This window comes from Primulina eburnea, chromosome 13, assembly GCF_022965805.1.
Source record: "Primulina eburnea isolate SZY01 chromosome 13, ASM2296580v1, whole genome shotgun sequence".
Classification (NCBI taxonomy): Eukaryota; Viridiplantae; Streptophyta; class Magnoliopsida; order Lamiales; family Gesneriaceae; genus Primulina; species Primulina eburnea.
Window position 1 is genome coordinate 2,115,280 of NC_133113.1, and position 17,802 is coordinate 2,133,081.

The window sequence follows — 17,802 nt, forward strand, 5'->3', positions numbered from 1 at the left end:
GGTTTAAAGTCAAACCGTCGCCTGCTAAATTTTAGCGACAGTTTAGTGACATCCGTCGCTACATTTAGCGACTGTTTTGAACAAACCGTCGCTATATTTAGCGACGGTTTAAAGCCAAACTGTCGTCAAATTAAAACATGCGACAATATTTCAAAACCCGTCGCTAACTTTAGCAGCGGTTTAATTTAATCCGTCGCAAAATACGGCGAAAATCTCATCAAAACCGTCGCTAATTTAAAATTCGCGACGGTTTAAACTAACACCGTCGCCAACTCACTATAAATACCCCTATTCCAATCCATTTTCCTTCACAACACTTAAAATTTTTCTCTCTTACACAATTTCATCCCTTCACACAGCACTTAAAATTTTTCTCTCATACACGATTTTATCACTTCACACAACACTTAAAATTTTTCTCTTTTACACAATTTCATCCCTTCACACAACACTTAAAATTTTTCTCTTTTACACAATTTCATCCCTTCACACCACACTTAAAATTTTTCTCACTCCTTCACAACACTAAAATTTTTCTCTCATATACAATTTTATCACTTCACACAACACTTAAAATTTTTCTCTCTTACACTTAAAATTTTTCTCTTTTACACTTAAAATTTTCTCTTTTACACGATTTTAGTTTCAATTGTTAGTTTCTTTTAGATTTATTAAATTATTAAATTTTTTTTATTTTTCGAAACAAATTAGCGACGGAATTCTTGATTAAAATGCAGACCGTCGCTAATTTTAGCGACGGTGATTTTAGGCTGACCGTCGCTAATTTTAGCGACACTTTGAATAAAACTGTCGCTAATGGATTTAGCGACGGTTTTAATATACCGTCGCAAATGCTACCTACCACAACAGGTAAAAACCGTTGTCGTTGAACGGACTTTCAACAACACCCTGAGTTACAACAGTTTTTAAAAGGCTACGACAACGGATTTTTTGATTAATCATATGCCATTTTTCTTGTTGTGGTGGTCATGAAAGTGACACAATCCTAACTGTTCAACTTGGATTTTTGATTAATCTAAAAATATATACATGCGGTCCCAAAATATAATTCAACAATCAATTTCCTTCAGATTTTATTGTTTTCTTTTCCAGATTACTAAATTATCTGTCAACTTCTTATGTAATACTTTTCATAAGATATTTAATAGGTAGAAATTATTTTTTAAAAAAAGGCAAACGGATAAAAAGATATTTGTTGTGTATACATTTATTTTTAAATTTTCAAGAAAATATGACATTAATAATCAATCTAAATTATTTGTGGAGCAAAATTTCAACGGAATAAAGAATTAATTCTTTTTTTATCTGTTTTTTCTTTTTTAAAATTAAAACTTATATACAGTTTCCTACTTGAACTAAAAGTTTAAATATTCAGCAAAAAAAATTAAATAACTTCATATAGGCATATGTTAATTCGATGAAGGCCCTTTTAAAATCATTTTCGTTTTATAAAATTCTAAAATAAAATAATATAATTTCGTATAGGCATATTAATTTAAGCTTATTTTAAAATCATAATGATGATGATTTTTAGATATTTAATAAAAAGCCCAACCAAACACTACCTAAAATCGACAATTACCTTTTGACTTGTAAACTTATGAACTGAAAATAGAGTATAATCTTGAAATTGTCTGCCAAAATAAGGAAGTGTTTATTAGCATCCAGCTTAATATTTTCAGTTAATATTTTTAGTTAGTTAGTTAGATTGTTTGATTGGATAATTAGAGTTGGTTAATTACTTGTCAGTTAGTAGTTAGTAGCATTAGAGAGTAGGTATATACATTGTACTGAACTGAAAGTTTTGGTATGAGAATAGTGAAGCACATTTTCCACGGGAAGTTTTCTCCCATGTTCAATATGGTATCAGAGCTAATTGCGCTCACTCAAATTCGCTGCTAGCAAGCTCCGGGATTCTTCATCGGAGTTTTTCTTCGTCGGATCTCTCAAATTGAAGATTATAATCTGGCCGATTTCTTCGTCTGATTTCAGCAATGGCACCAGTGACCACTGCATCTGAAGATTCTATGAATCCCTATTACATACACCACTCCGACAGCCCATGGCTCGTTCTTGTATCTCAATTGTTAACCGGAGACAACTTTACATCTTGGCATCGTGCTATGACTATAGCTTTATCTGTGAAGAACAAGATAGGTTTTGTCGATGGATCAATTCCCAAACCAGATGATCCAGTGCTCTTAGTCTCATGGAAACGCAACAATGGTATTGTTGCATCGTGGATACTTAATTCGGTGTCAAAAGAAATATCCGCGAGTATAATTTTCACAGATTCAGCTTTGGATATTTGGCAAGATCTCAAGGAACGATTTCAACAAAGCAACGGTCCGAGGATCTTCCAACTGAGGCGTGAATTGATCAATCATCGCCAAGGGCAAATGTCGGTAAGCACGTATTTTACAAAACTTAAAACTATATGGGAAGAGCTCAATAATTTCAGGCCTCAATGTGTCTGTGGGAGCTGCTGTGAAGGAATTAGGAAACTTGAAACACATCATCAAATGGATTACGTACTCGCATTTTTGATGGGGCTCAATGAGTCATTTTCTCAAGTTAGGAGTCAGATCTTATTAATTGACCCTCTGCCTTCGATCAACAAGACGTTCTCCATGATAATTCAAGAGGAGAGACATCGTCAACTTGGTTCGCAATGCTCACCCACTGAGCCAACTGATGGCATGGCCTTTACAGCTAAGACTGAAGCTGTAAAGTTCTCATCTAGAATCGTAGGATCTACACCCCGAGGCCAGCCCAATACTTCTGGTAGGCCTCGTTTAAACTCAAGGAATTACCCGAGAGAGCGTCCGTTTTGCTCCGTTTGCAACATGAATGGACACACTGTGGATACATGTTACAAAATTCATGGCTATCCGCCAGGTTTCAAGTCGAAACCTCGTATCCAATTTCCGAATCAAGCTAGCTCAGTCAATCAAGTTTCAAATAAATCAAGCCTACCTGATGCTGTGACTAATGATGTTGGAAACAATAGTGGACAGTTCTTCCAAAGCCTAGATAAGAATCAGTATAGTCAACTCATGAATATGTTTGCCAACCATATATCTTCCGCCATCACTAAGACACAGGATGAGTCTGGGTCATCGCATTCTTCAGGTACATGTTTATCTACATCTACACCACATTCCTTATTATCTTCATCTTGTTGGATAATTGACTCGGGAGCCTCACGCCACATATGTTCAAACATCAAAGATTTTATTCTTTTGAGACCTATGCAAAACTCAGTTGTCACGTTGCCAAATCATACACAAGTTAGCGTCAAGTCATGTGGGGATGTCAAGATAAATGACAGCTTGGTTCTTCGAGATGTTTTATTTGTTCCAGAATTTAAGTTCAATTTGTTTTCTGTGGGATACTTTGTTGCCAATACTGAGATGGTTATAAGTTTTTCCCAGGATCAGTTTATGATTTACGATCCCCGTCTCAAGATGACGATTGGCAAGGGTAGAAGTGTGGGTAATCTCTATGTTCTTGAAACAGTCATTCCCCCAGAATTTCCAGCAAACACAATTTCAGTTCAAATGTGGCACAATCGCCTTGGACATCCCTCCGAAAGGGTTCTGAAGTGCCTGCAAGATCAAATTCATTGTCAAAAGATTACTATGGAAAATAATGATCCATGTTGTGTCTGTCCTTTAGCTAAACAAAAACGACTTTCTTTTACTTCAAATCATAATATGTCTTCATCTCCTTTTGATTTGGTACATTGCGATATATGGGGACCTTTTAATACACCCACCGTGCATAATCAAAGATATTTTCTTACTCTTGTAGATGATTGCACACGTTTCACTTGGGTTTTTCTTATTCGATGCAAGTCTGATGCATCACACTGCTTCTCACGTTTTTATAATATGGTAGAAACACAATTTAATAGCAAGATCAAGGCTATTAGAACTGATAATGCCCAAGAGCTAGCATTCACAGATTTAATACGTGAGAAAGGAATGATGCACCAATTTTCTTGTGTCCAGCGACCAGAGCAGAACTCTGTAGTAGAAAGAAAACATCAGCATTTATTAAATGTTGCCAGGTCGCTGTACTTTCAGTCAAAAGTCCCTATCCGATTTTGGGGAGAATGTGTTCTAACAGCGGCTTTCTTAATTAATAGAACTCCTTCACCTTGGCTCAAGAATAAAACACCTTTTGAGCTTCTGTACAAAACCTCTTTTAATTACTCAACACTCAAAGTGTTTGGTTGTTTGGGGTTTGCTTCCACACTCCCGGTTTCTAGACACAAATTTCAACCGCGAGCAAGAATGTGTGTTTTTCTGGGCTATCCTCCTGGCATGAAGGGTTATAAGATGTATGATATACATAATTCAGAGATATTTGTGTCACGGGACGTGGTATTTCATGAAAATTTATTTCCCTTTCATTCGGTTCATACATCAGAACCAATAATGGATGTATTTCATGATCTTGTGCTGCCCACACCAGCGGTTGAAGTTACTCCCTCTTTGGATGATCATGTGCCGAGTTTGATATTTAGTGAGGAGTCCACTCCTCCTGCAGTTGAAGAGGTATCCACCTCATCTTCCAGAGTTCCTCAACCCATACAAACTGAAGTATCATTTCGAAGATCATCTTCCAGAATTCCTCAGCCTCCATCCTATCTTCGGGACTATCATTGTAACTTACTGACAGCAAATTCAGCATCTAAGGATACAACACTATATCCTTTAAGTGACCACCTATCATATGATGTCCTATCTCCACAACACAAGGCCTTTGTACTTAATGTCTCCACACAATTCGAGCCAACATTTTATCATGAAGCTGTCAAATACTCTCACTGGAGAGACGCTATGAAGGATGAGATTTCAGCATTGGAAGAAAATCACACGTGGTCTGTCGTCCCTTTACCTCAAGGAAAGCATACAATTGGGTGTCGTTGGGTTTATAAAATCAAATACGCATCAGATGGCTCAGTTGATCGCTATAAAGCTCGACTAGTGGCTAAGGGATACACTCAACAAGAAGGCGTGGACTTCTTCGAAACTTTCTCACCGGTTGCAAAACTTGCTACGGTAAAGATCCTCCTCGCCCTTGCTGCTGCCAACAACTGGTTTTTAGTTCAATTAGACGTCAATAATGCCTTTCTAAATGGCGATTTGTTTGAAGAGGTCTACATGGATCTGCCCCTAGGATATTCAAAAGCGTCTGCTTCAAGGTCTTCGTCAAAGCATTTGGTTTGCCAATTGCATAAGTCCTTATACGGACTCAAACAAGCGTCTCGCCAATGGTACTCCAAGTTTTCTCATTCCCTCCTTGGTTTTGGATTCACTCAGTCAAAATCTGATTACACATTGTTCACCAAAGGCGCAGCGTCATCATTTATTGCATTATTGGTGTATGTCGACGATATTATCATTGTCGGACCCTCTCAAAAGGATATTGATTCTCTTAAAGCATTTCTCAAGACTCAATTTAAGTTGAAAGATTTGGGGCCCCTGAAGTACTTCCTCGGCCTGGAAATTGCTCGATCAAAGGCTGGAATTTCTCTTTGTCAACGTCAATATACGTTACAACTATTGGAAGACACAGGTTTTCTTGCTGGAAAGCCAACCAATACTCCCATGGATCCAACACACAACTTAGCTGCCGATGATGGGGTTTCTCTTGAGGATGCTTCTGTATATAGGCGTCTAATTGGTCGCCTTTTGTATCTCACCATCTCACGACCCGATATTACATATGCTGTTCATAAGCTCAGTCAATTCGTTGCTCATCCTCGCTCTGCCCACTTGACAGCTGCCCATCACCTTCTCAGATACCTCAAGTCTTCCCCTGGCCAAGGCATTCATTTTCCAGCTGTGTCATCGCTTCAACTCATAGCCTTTTCTGATGCTGATTGGGCGTCCTGCCCTGGCACTCGTCGCTCTGTCACAGGCTTTTGTATATTTCTTGGTGATTCTCTTATATCCTGGAAGGCCAAGAAGCAAACCACTACCTCACGCTCATCTGCTGAAGCAGAGTATAGAGCCTTGGCCGGCACTACTAGTGAGTTAGTATGGATATTGCAGTTGTTGAAGGACTTTCAAATTCATATTTCTCTTCCAGCCACCATTTTCTGCGATAATCAAGCTGCCATCCATATTGCCAACAATCCGACATTTCACGAACGTACTAAACACATCGAGATTGATTTCCATTTTATACGTGAAAAGATTGTTGCTGGACTCATTAAACTTCTTCCGATACGTTCGCACTTACAACTCGCCGATATGTTTACAAAACCACTTCCATCTTCCTCTTTATCCACGCTCATGTCCAAGATGTCCATCCAAGATATTTTTCGTCCATCTTGAGGGGGCGTATTAGCATCCAGCTTAATATTTTCAGTTAATATTTTTAGTTAGTTAGTTAGATTGTTTGATTGGATAATTAGAGTTGGTTAATTACTTGTCAGTTAGTAGTTAGTAGCATTAGAGAGTAGGTATATACATTGTACTGAACTGAAAGTTTTGGTGTGAGAATAGTGAAGCACATTTTCCACGGGAAGTTTTCTCCCATGTTCAATAGTGTTTGGTACGATCAAGAAAGTATATACTATATATTACGTGCATTAAGGGATACGTTGTTATAATATTTTTATTTTTATTTTCTAGGACAACTTCGAAATATTTCCCCAATCAAATAAATTTTTAAATGATTTTTTGCAAATTGAATTTAAAATATTAAATAAAAAAAAGACCAAACAAGAATAGAGGATAATTTTAAATTTTCCTGAACAACACGCGATATCTACAATTAGAAGTCACTATTTCAAACAAATGAGTTTACTTTGAAATTAGGGAAAATCATTGAAAAAATTCAAGCCAAATAAAGCCTAATTAATTATGTTAGAACACCAAGCATTAAATGCACACTTGGATAAGATATTTTCAAACTTATCCGTGAGAAAGTTCGATTCAATCTATACGTGAAGTAAAAATTAATATTTTTGACATAAAAAATATTATTTTTTCATGAGTCGAGTGAGATATGAGATTTGTCTCACAAAATTAAACAATGAGATGGTTTCATACGAGTTTTTTTTTGTACGTAGATGATATAAGCATTGAGCTTGACAATCTCCCTCAAATGAATCATGCTGTTGTGCTAATTGTTTTTACATTATAATACTGTCAAACTAAAACTCTGGTATCTCATATTGATTAATAGACGGTCTAAAAACTGTTATACACAAGTAATACAAAATGATACCAACTTAGCACGAAATGATCATTAAATGATCAAATAAAATTCTTTTAAGGGTGTGCAGAACTGATTCGGTTTTGCTCAGGTTTATCAAAGACTTTGAATACTTAATCATATCAGAGAATGGTGAATTATTCCTGAAGTCAACTCCTCTTCTATTTATACTCTCAAAAATAGATACGTTCAATCAAAAATGTTTGTTGGCGGTTTAGTCCATGTCAACGCTTTTTTGACTGTTCGTACACTGTTATTATCAATCTTGACTCATACATTGTTGTGATCAGTTTGTTCAGACTGTTTGATGTAGACATCAATTTAGAGGTATGTTGTAAACTGATTCTGATGTTTGGTAAAGCAATATCACTTTTATTTAAGTGTACCAGATGTATCAATTTCTCTTAATCAGTTTTGCCACAATATTATTTTGTTAAACATCAAAATGTACCGAATTCTTGATCTAACATGACTTTAATTCTGATATCAATTATAAAAAATATTAGCTGCGCAGCAAAGGTGCTACACATTTTGATCGTTCCTCCATACAAATAAAGCCCTTCTGTTATCTTCCCATTTGTGGTCCTTATGTGATAAACGTCGCTACTTTTTATTTGTTCACGCAACATGTATTCGTGATAATCCCCGAAGACTCAAACGTAAGAAGTCAAGCAATTATCCAATGTGATGATACATATATCCATTGATTGTTGTGATGATAATGTTGATCAAAGTGTACAAGTTTTAGAGTATGTCTCTTTAAAGACGATTTCACGTGTATAAAAACTTTGTGTATTCTTAAATAATGTCAATGTGTCAGTTTCATGTTCTCGATCACTAACATCTATAACGATTATTTCAACGGTCATATTTGATATACTCGATGCATTTGTATCATTGACTGAAAAGGCTTATGCTTTTTATCTTCATTGTAGCAGTATTAAATACTTTTGTTACCAATATATAAGTATCTCATAACTTACAAAGCTATGGAAAAACTTATACACGGTTTTATTTTATTTTATTTTACAAAAAAAAAAAAAAAACTTGTAAGCACCATTGATAACTGAAAATTTTAAAATAAATTGTATACGATTTTTTTAAAGAACGTGCCCTTGATAATTTATTGTCGTTTTCGAGGTGGAGAAGCCATATTTTACTGGCAAAAACTTGTGTGAGACGGTCGCACGGATCATATTTTGTGAGACAGATATCTTATTTGGGTCATCCATGAAAAAATATTATTTTTTACGCTAAGAATATTACTTTTTATTGTGAATATCGGTAGAGTTGATCTGTCTCACATATAAAGATTCGTGATACCGTCTCACAAGAGACCTACTCTATTTTACTAGGTGTAATGTGACTTCGTTAATGTTGGTTTTGGAACTTTATGCAACAGATGTTTAAGTATAATTAAATTAAAAAAATTTCGTTGGATAACTAAAATAATATATACATACATGTGGTAATTTTGTTCCCTAGGTTGCATTATTAAGACGGTTGTTAAATAAAATAATCAGGTCTTGATTAGTACGCAATTTGTACATAAACAAAAGTTATATTCCAAATTTCAGATAATTTATTAATCACAACAATTCACGTGGGATCATCTTACGAGTCAATTTTGTGAGATGTATTAAAAATATTTGTTACAGAGCAAGTTTCTCGTGTGGATTATTAATTAAACACAAAATAATGAGACTCACACACACAACATGTGTGTCATATTATTTACTTAGCGAGAGGTACTCCTTTAGAGAATTAATCGATATATTTTTTCATAATGTCATAAATAATTAAATAAAATCTAATGATTCTTAAAATAATTAGAAAAAAAACTTTTAAAACACAAAATAAAAATAAAATAAAATAAAATTTTTTAAAATAAAAAAAATAAAAGCTATTGAACTAAAATAAGTGAAAGCAGAACAAATATATTTGAAAAAAAAAAATTATTATGAAGAAAAAATATATGTTAAAAAAAGGTTTAAGCTGCAATTGTAATTAAAAAATGTTTATAGTAATGTTTTTGGGTTGTTTTTTTATTTTTATTTTACCTTTTTTGTTTTATTTTGAATCAAGACTCTCCTCTTGTTCACAAAAACACATAATCTCAAAGATGGAACCATATTTAAATTATATTAGATCAAATATTCATAGCTTCAATCCATCATTGATTTTTTTTTAAAAAGAAAAAACATATTACAAAAAGTTACAAGTCGAAATATTTAGATTGCACTTTCGATAAGTTGATTTGAATTTAATAAAAGAATTTATAATCTATGGATTTGAAATTAATTGTTCTTTTTAGGCCAAAAGAATACGATCGATTTGAGATTTACCTAAATATAATAATTGATCCAAATGAAACATTAATGTTTATGTTATTTCAGGTTGAGAAATTAGGCCAGTGTATAGAATTGACTTATGCCTCTTCGACAAAAAAATGATGAAATATTTATATTTTGAATAAAATTTTATATTTTCTTAAAAAAAATAGTTTGATCAAGCGTTTGTCGTTTTATCAAATATTATAACTAATATACTAGAAAACCGAGAGATGCGAGACAATAATCCATTCCATCATGTTCGAGTTCGAGCCCACACCCCTAGATTATGAATTTTAAAAAAATCAAATAAGAGCCATAATCTCAATTTGGATTTGTAGATATATTGTGAATATAGACAAGCAGGATTTAATTTTGTAAGTATAACCAGATCCAAAATTTTAATTAAAGCATCATGTATTATAATTTATTTTCTGTTGGAGAAACATATTTTCGTTTGACTTAGTAGTTTTGATTATATAATAGTTAGATAACCATTCCTCAACATATTGAATTATATATATTCTAATAATCTCAATTGTGTTAAATAAACAACATAATTTATCGTATTAACGTCAGCAGAACATTGAAACAATTTGTCAGTCAATATGGATACATATGTGAGCACTGATGAGGTGACGCCTTGCACATTCAATAGGAGGACGTCACTTCATTCAGTGCTCATATAAATACTCATGATGATCGCTCATCGTATCAAAATTATATATATATATATATATATATATATATATATATATAATAATTTTATATATATAATAAGTTGATTAAAATGGATGTATCTACATAATTAATGCAAGTAGTTGTGGTTGTAAACAAAAGGATATGCCCTACGTTTAGGGTTTTGGAAAATAGCACAAATGGATGAAAACAGTATCCCTTGTTCTATCATATATAGGCATTGTCCGGGAGGAAATGTGTAGTATTTAATATCTTGTGTTTATCTTAATTGGTTAATTATTACCACTTTAATCAAGTCGAAATAAACTAATCAGGGTCGATATATCGTCACCAAGACGAACTCGAGTAATTGCATCTTAAATTTGGCATGGTTAGTTAAATTTACCCCAATAATGTAAACGTAACTACAACTTAAGCTTCGAAAAATTATTAATAAAAATTAAAATTTTCGGATCGAAGGAAACATAGCCTCCCCTTCATCCCTGCTTGAGTTGTCCCCAGTTAATCATATCTTAGATATGAATTTTAGAACACATATTTACTTAATATCTACGTTTGAACCAATATTTTAGTCAACAGCAGACCGATTTCAAATATTACATGGAGCCAAAATAGATGCATTTCCTAATCAAAATATCTATAGAATTGAGTGGTTGCTTTTTACCCAAAATATATACTATAATATTGTTATAATTCAATCTCGATCTTTATTGAATTAATTCGTCTCAATATCCAAGATCACACAGAACCGATTATGAACAAGATCAAATGAATAAGAAATGCGATCAAAGTACACCAAGATTTAACGTGGTTCGACAATATGTCTACATCCACGGACAAGCAGCACCTGATTCCTTCTTTATTCAGATGATAAACACCTTAGTGGTGGAATTACAAACATATAAATCAATCTCGCAGCACTCCACTCAATATACTCGTAGAAGAGTTTTAAACACCAAGAGATATACTCCTCGTTCTTGAGTGCTTTACAACAGTAAGAAAACAAAACTGAAGAATTACAAAAGGATTAAAAAAAACCTTCCGCAGTCCATGTATACCAGCAACTGCCCCTTCCAACCGTTTATCCTTTCAAACCGCAACATCTGCTTGTGGACTTGTCAATGCTATGAGATAATATCCACAAATATTAAAGTAACTCAGATATTTTAAACCATAAAACAATGAATAAACACCAAATTTAGATGATTTTCATAACTTTTTTTTTTTTGCAGACTCGACTCGAATACACGCTTCCTCGACACCTAGCTATTGCTCACTCACATAACCTCCCCGTACTGGAGACAAGTTAAGAAAGGAACTCGTCCTCTCTTTTATGAGGTGGGGAATAAGGTGAGGGTAACAGTTGAAGTGGCTTAACCATTCGAACTACCTATTCATGCTTTCCCACAATTGCAGCTCATAAAAGCCGAACATGTACTAAAATTTTGGTTCGATATCTATGGTAGCATTTCCGTCATGTTACCGAACCACATATTTAATGCAAGGCGGAGCCACCCTTGGGCTAGGGTGGGCTCCAGCCCCACCTATTTTTTTTTATTTTGAAAAAAAGTAGTATTTTAAAATTTTAAATTATTTTCAGCCCCATATTAAAAGTAGAAAAAATTTATCAGTTTTATTTTTTTTATTTTTTAGTCTCATATTTAAAAACTAAAAATAAAACAACTCTCATAAATCATAATTTATTACTGTATATTGGTTGATTTATTGCGTATGTTTTGAAATTATGAGACTTTGAGATAAAAATTCGACGACTCTAAAATTATGTTAAATATTTAGTTGTGATTATTTGAGTTGCAATAATATTGTCTTATGATGCATATGAATTTTGGAGTTTAAATTTTTACCATAAAAATCTATTGTGGCATATTTTTAGAATAATAATCAGTTGATTAAAATGTATGATGATTATTGATGAGCAATTATTTTTGAGCTTGTTTTGTGATTTTTCTATTTATAATAATCGAAAATTGAGTATGAAATTTGAAAAATAATTTGTTGTTGTAAATTTTTGGGAATATTGAATATTTCTAGTTAAATAACTCAGGGAATGAAGAAAATAAAAATTGTCAAATTATTTTTGAACCAAAAGATTACATGTCAACAAATAACGAGCAAACATCAATTAGAAACTCAGGGAATAAATAAAATAAAAAATATCAAGTTATATTGGATTTCTTTTATTTAAAACACGATTATTAAAAAAAAATTATAAAATTTCGGTTAATTGTGTTACTGGCCGAAATAATTGATTTTTCGATTTGATTTCTTAGATATTCATAATAAAGTTTGTCTAAAAAAAGTTCAGTCAATTCGATTTTAAAAAATTCGATCAAAACTAATACTGTCAAATACATGATGGAACCAACCCCAATTACTCACGAATCCTGACTCCGCCCCTGAATGCAAACGTCGTAGTTCAAATTTTTTATATCATACAAGAGCTGGAATATCATATTTCAATCACTCTCTCAATAGATCCAATTATTATCCGGGACGAAACCACTCACGTCGACCGTCGTATCCCTTAAAGCAGCGATTTTATTTCATTTTGAACACCAAATATATATATATTTTTAAAATAAAATCTTTCTCCATGCACATGAAGCAATATATGCTGTGCGTTACGTGGTGTATGAGACTCCCCCATGTCATGTAGCTTGTTTGCAACAGTGCAATCTGCCGACCCCAACTCCACCCAGTCGCTGTCGTGGACCAACATCTTTACCGGAAATAAGCCGCTTGGTTGGCTGACGCCAGCCACAGTCCATGCCTATACCCTGACTCGGGACGATGACGTGGCCCCATGGTCCCACCTGCACCCCGCTGCACAGAATTTCGGACGTGTCGGGGCCCCACCTCGTCCCCCCTTCCTTAACCCTACGTCACAATATTTACGACATTGCCCCTCTTCGCGCGTCAGACAAGGAGAGTAGTCTTAATATTAAACACACAAGTTTAGCTGAGCGATTTTACGGATTAATTTTGGATATAAAAAGAAATTATAAATATGACCAAGTTTGATCTGACTTACTAATAAAAATATGTGAGATCATCTGACAATACATACTCAATATTAAATTAGTTTAAGTGTATTTTAAATATCTCATTTAATTTATTCATCTTAAATATTATTTCTCCCAACAACTATACTTGAAGAACGTAATTGTACGTTATATTTGTCATAATTTTAAGAAAATGATTAATTAAATATACGATAAAAATTTGCTAAAATTTATTATAAACCATTTTCACATATATTTGAAGGCAAAAAATTGTGTGGGACGGTCTTACGGGGTCATATTTGTGAGAAAAATATCTTATTTGGGCCATCCATTAAAAAATATTATTTTTTATGCTAAGAGTATCACTTTTTATTGGGAATATGGGTAGAGTTGACATATCTCACAGATTAAGATCCGTGAGACGATCTCACATGAGACCAACTCCTATTTGAAACTAGTGGACATGCATTACAATATAATAAGATATATTATTGGATAAACATTTCCATGCATACTTTATATAAAATTCATTCATATCCTAATATATCAACTCATTTATACATTATAATACAAAACCAATCACAATTATAATAAAAAAATTTAAATATAAAGAAATATAGTATTTCCATAATTCCATTTACTCCCCAACATGACAAGAAATTCGAAGTATTTAGAACACTCCTTACATGGCAAGTGACGTGTCACTCCAAGCCTCTCTCCTTTCCGCCACTATATATACCCCAAACGCCCCGTCCAATTCTCACCACCTTCTTCCAAATATTCCTCCATCATCCTTCTCCCTACTCTCTCCCAAACATTAAACAAATAACAAAATTTCTTCAACAACCAGGAAAATTTCTTAATCTGCTAGTAGAAATGGCGGTTGATTTGATCTTGTCATCTCCGCTAGGCCCTCCGGCCTGTGAGAAGGACGCCAAAGCCCTTCAGTTCATCGAGGAAATGACCCGAAATGCAGATTCAGTCCAGGAGAATGTCTTGGCCGAAATCCTGGCCCGAAATGCCCACACTGAGTATCTGAACGGGTACAAGCTCGGGGGAGCCATCGATCGGGAGACTTTCAAATCGAAGGTCCCGGTGGTTACGTATGAGGATCTCCAGCCGCTGATTCAAAGAATTGCTGATGGCGATCGCTCTCCGATTCTGTCTGCTCACCCCATCTCTGAATTCCTCACCAGGTAGTTGTTATTATCAACTATAGGCTGTGATTATAACTGCTGAAGTCGAGTTGTGCAACTTTTGACGAAGAAACTGAATTTTTCTTTTTATTGTTTTTCAGCTCGGGAACTTCAGCTGGTGAAAGAAAACTCATGCCCACAATTCAAGAAGAACTGGATCGTCGCCAGCTTCTTTACAGTCTTCTCATGCCTGTTATGAACCTGTAAGTACAATAATCTTTTCCTAAAAAAGATTTTTTTTTATTTGACATCAAAATTAATTGGCTCGAAATCTCGTTTTATGATAATGGGTTTTGGTGACTTGTATGGAACAGTTACGTTCGGGAACTGGACAAAGGGAAAGGATTGTATTTCTTGTTCATAAAATCTGAGACCAAGACTCCCGGCGGGCTTGTGGCGCGACCCGTACTCACCAGCTACTACAAAAGCGAACAATTCAAGAGACGGTCCTACGACCCGTACAACGTGTACACGAGTCCGAACGAGGCCATCCTTTGCCCCGACTCGTTTCAAAGCATGTACACTCAAATGCTTTGCGGCCTTTACGAGAGGGAGCAAGTCCTCCGTGTCGGTGCGGTGTTCGCGTCAGGGCTTATCAGGGCCATCCGGTTCCTCCAGCTGAACTGGCAGCAATTGGCTAGGGATATCAGAACGGGGACTCTCAACCCGAAAGTGACAGACGCTTCGATCAGTGAATGCATGGCCCGGATCCTGAGACCCGACCCATCTTTGGCTGACTTTATTTGCAAGGAGTGCGGCGAGGATAATTGGGAAAGGATTATTGCCAGGATTTGGCCAAATACCAAGTATCTTGATGTGATTGTTACCGGCGCGATGGCTCAATATATCCCAACTCTAGATTACTACAGCGGCGGATTGCCCAAGGCCTGCACAATGTACGCGTCTTCCGAGTGTTATTTCGGGCTCAATCTCAATCCCATGAGCAATCCGTCGGAAGTTTCCTACACCATCATGCCGAACATGGCCTACTTCGAGTTCTTGCCGAACGAGCTGAGCTCGAACCCGACCAGTTCCTCCCTTGGCTCCTCGCCTCCCAAACTTGTAGACCTTGCCGATCTAGAAATTGGCAAGGAATATGAACTGGTGATCACCACCTACGCCGGCCTATACCGATACCGAGTAGGCGACATCCTCCGTGTGACCGGTTTCCACAACTCCGCCCCACAATTCTACTTCGTGAGGCGAAAGAATGTGCTACTCAGCATCGACTCGGACAAGACCGACGAGGCCGAGCTTCAATCTGCCGTGGCTAACGCATCGCAGCTGTTGCGTGAATTCAACACGTCCGTGGTTGAGTACACGAGCTATGCGGACACAAACTCGATCCCGGGACATTACGTGATATATTGGGAGTTGCTAGCAAAGGACTCAGCCAACTCCCCCACGGACCACGTCCTGCGCCGATGCTGCCTAGCCATGGAGGAGTCACTAAACTCCGTGTACCGCCAGTGCCGTGTAGCCGACAACTCCATCGGCCCGCTCGAGATCCGAGTCGTGAAAAACGGGACCTTCGAGGAGCTGATGGACTATGCCATTTCCAGGGGAGCTTCCATAAACCAATACAAGGTGCCAAGGTGTGTGACTTTCACACCAATAATGGAACTCCTAGACTCAAGAGTAGTGTCAACACATTTCAGCCCATCATTGCCCCATTGGACCCCAGAACGACGTCCGACCAAGAAAAGTCAGTGAAAGGTTCCTTATTTTGTTGTTTAATTTCAGTTTTGTTATTTATGTAATCAGGTACAATGTAAAGTAGAAAGCGACGTCTAAAAGTTAGGCTTGTGTTTGGTTCACTTAACCTGTGAAAAGGATGTCGTACATCGTATGAATATGGCTTTGTTCAGTGAATTGGTCTTTTTCTTCTTTTTGTAGTTTCTTCAAAGTAATTACTCATCTACTTATTATGTGATCGGTTGGTTATTTCCCAATTTCTGTTGTCCTATGTTTGGGTTAAAATGGTGCAAATCTTGTTAGTTGTCTAAGTCCGATTAATTTTCCAACTCCATAAATTTATATTGACAATCAAATTAAAAGAAGCACATCAATTTAAAGTGTTTGACTAGTTCAGAAAAATTCATATGGAAAGAGATCGTGGAAAAAAATTGGACAAATTTTGATTCGTGGGAAGAGCGAAAAAAACATCCAGCAGTTTGCAGAGAAAAGAACTAATCGACAAAAGGGAAAAATAAAACACACATTGCACAAATTCTAACAAACTCTCTGTACAAATTTCACAGCCTTAATCAAGTGTTTTCGTAGCTCTCATTTCAGATTTCAGTAGTTCAAGTCACTTTCTTTCAGATTTCAGAATCATTCTTTTGTTATATGTTAATTATATTTTGAAAATTTGTACATTTTATTGAAAATATAAATCATGTCGTGAGTTTATCTCTCAATTTTCGGTAGTTTTTCTTTAATTTTCTTCGTTTATGCATTTTTGTTTACTTAGAAGATTAGAACAAATATCAAGTTATGAATTCATTCTCGTTTGAAATTTAGAAATTAGATATTTTATTATTTTCATACATATTGGTGCATTACTACCCCTAGCACGCCCACATCACATAAATATTGTGCAAACAATTTTTTTCACGCCCAGTGGGACCCAAATATACGGTCGAGAAGGAAAAAAAACGTCAATCAAGCGGATGTAGAGTCTCTACAAACCAGTAAGATATTCAAGTCCCATCAACAGAACAAGTTGTTGTTGAACAACTGATCAGGGAGTTGGAATTGCATCCAGGTTGTATTCTAGAGGTATATGCTCACATTTCAAATAGTTTGGTGGAAGAGTTGACTCCAATGAAAATAGAAGAAATATCACAAGCAGTGTCTAAAGTGATATATGATAATTGCTTGAAGACAGTCCATGTTAAACCAAATCAGTCAACCCATAAAGAGCATAAATGAGTGAAAAAAAATAACCAGAGAAGCAACCAATTCATTGAACTTGACCAAGGAGTATGAAATTCAAAGGCTGGTGATCCTCGCCGCCTAGAGTTCAAAACAACTTGTTATTCAAGTGTACAACGTGAACTTATGATGACATGACATACATGCATTATCAAGGAGTGGGTGTGGTTTCTCATAATGTAATGTTGGTTTCATTGTAAGTTTCCAAACTCGTGGAAACATTTTTATCAACATCTATTCTATCTCATAACATCCACGTAATTGATCCAGAGATGGTTAGGAAAACGGTTAAAGAGTTATATAGGTCGGCCTTGAACAAATAGGCCCCCCAGAGTTCCACAAGCCCTATTCAAATTACAT

General features: G+C 35.5%; 2 protein-coding genes across 2 annotated transcripts; both read left to right on the top strand.

The window, feature by feature from the left end:
• Positions 1–2,015: 2,015 nt before the first annotated feature.
• LOC140809149 (uncharacterized) lies at positions 2,016–2,568 on the top strand. The gene is made up of 2 exons (XM_073166643.1): positions 2,016–2,367; positions 2,483–2,568. Exons 1-2 carry the CDS (start codon positions 2,016–2,018, stop codon positions 2,566–2,568), a joined length of 438 nt encoding a protein of 145 aa, XP_073022744.1.
• Positions 2,569–14,058: 11,490 nt separating this feature from the next.
• Positions 14,059–16,396, top strand: LOC140810158 (probable indole-3-acetic acid-amido synthetase GH3.1). Its single transcript, XM_073168004.1, has 3 exons — positions 14,059–14,505; positions 14,607–14,708; positions 14,820–16,396. The coding sequence occupies exons 1-3, from the start codon at positions 14,186–14,188 to the stop codon at positions 16,216–16,218; spliced, it is 1,821 nt and encodes a 606-aa protein (XP_073024105.1). The 5' UTR covers positions 14,059–14,185; the 3' UTR covers positions 16,219–16,396.
• Positions 16,397–17,802: the final 1,406 nt, after the last annotated feature.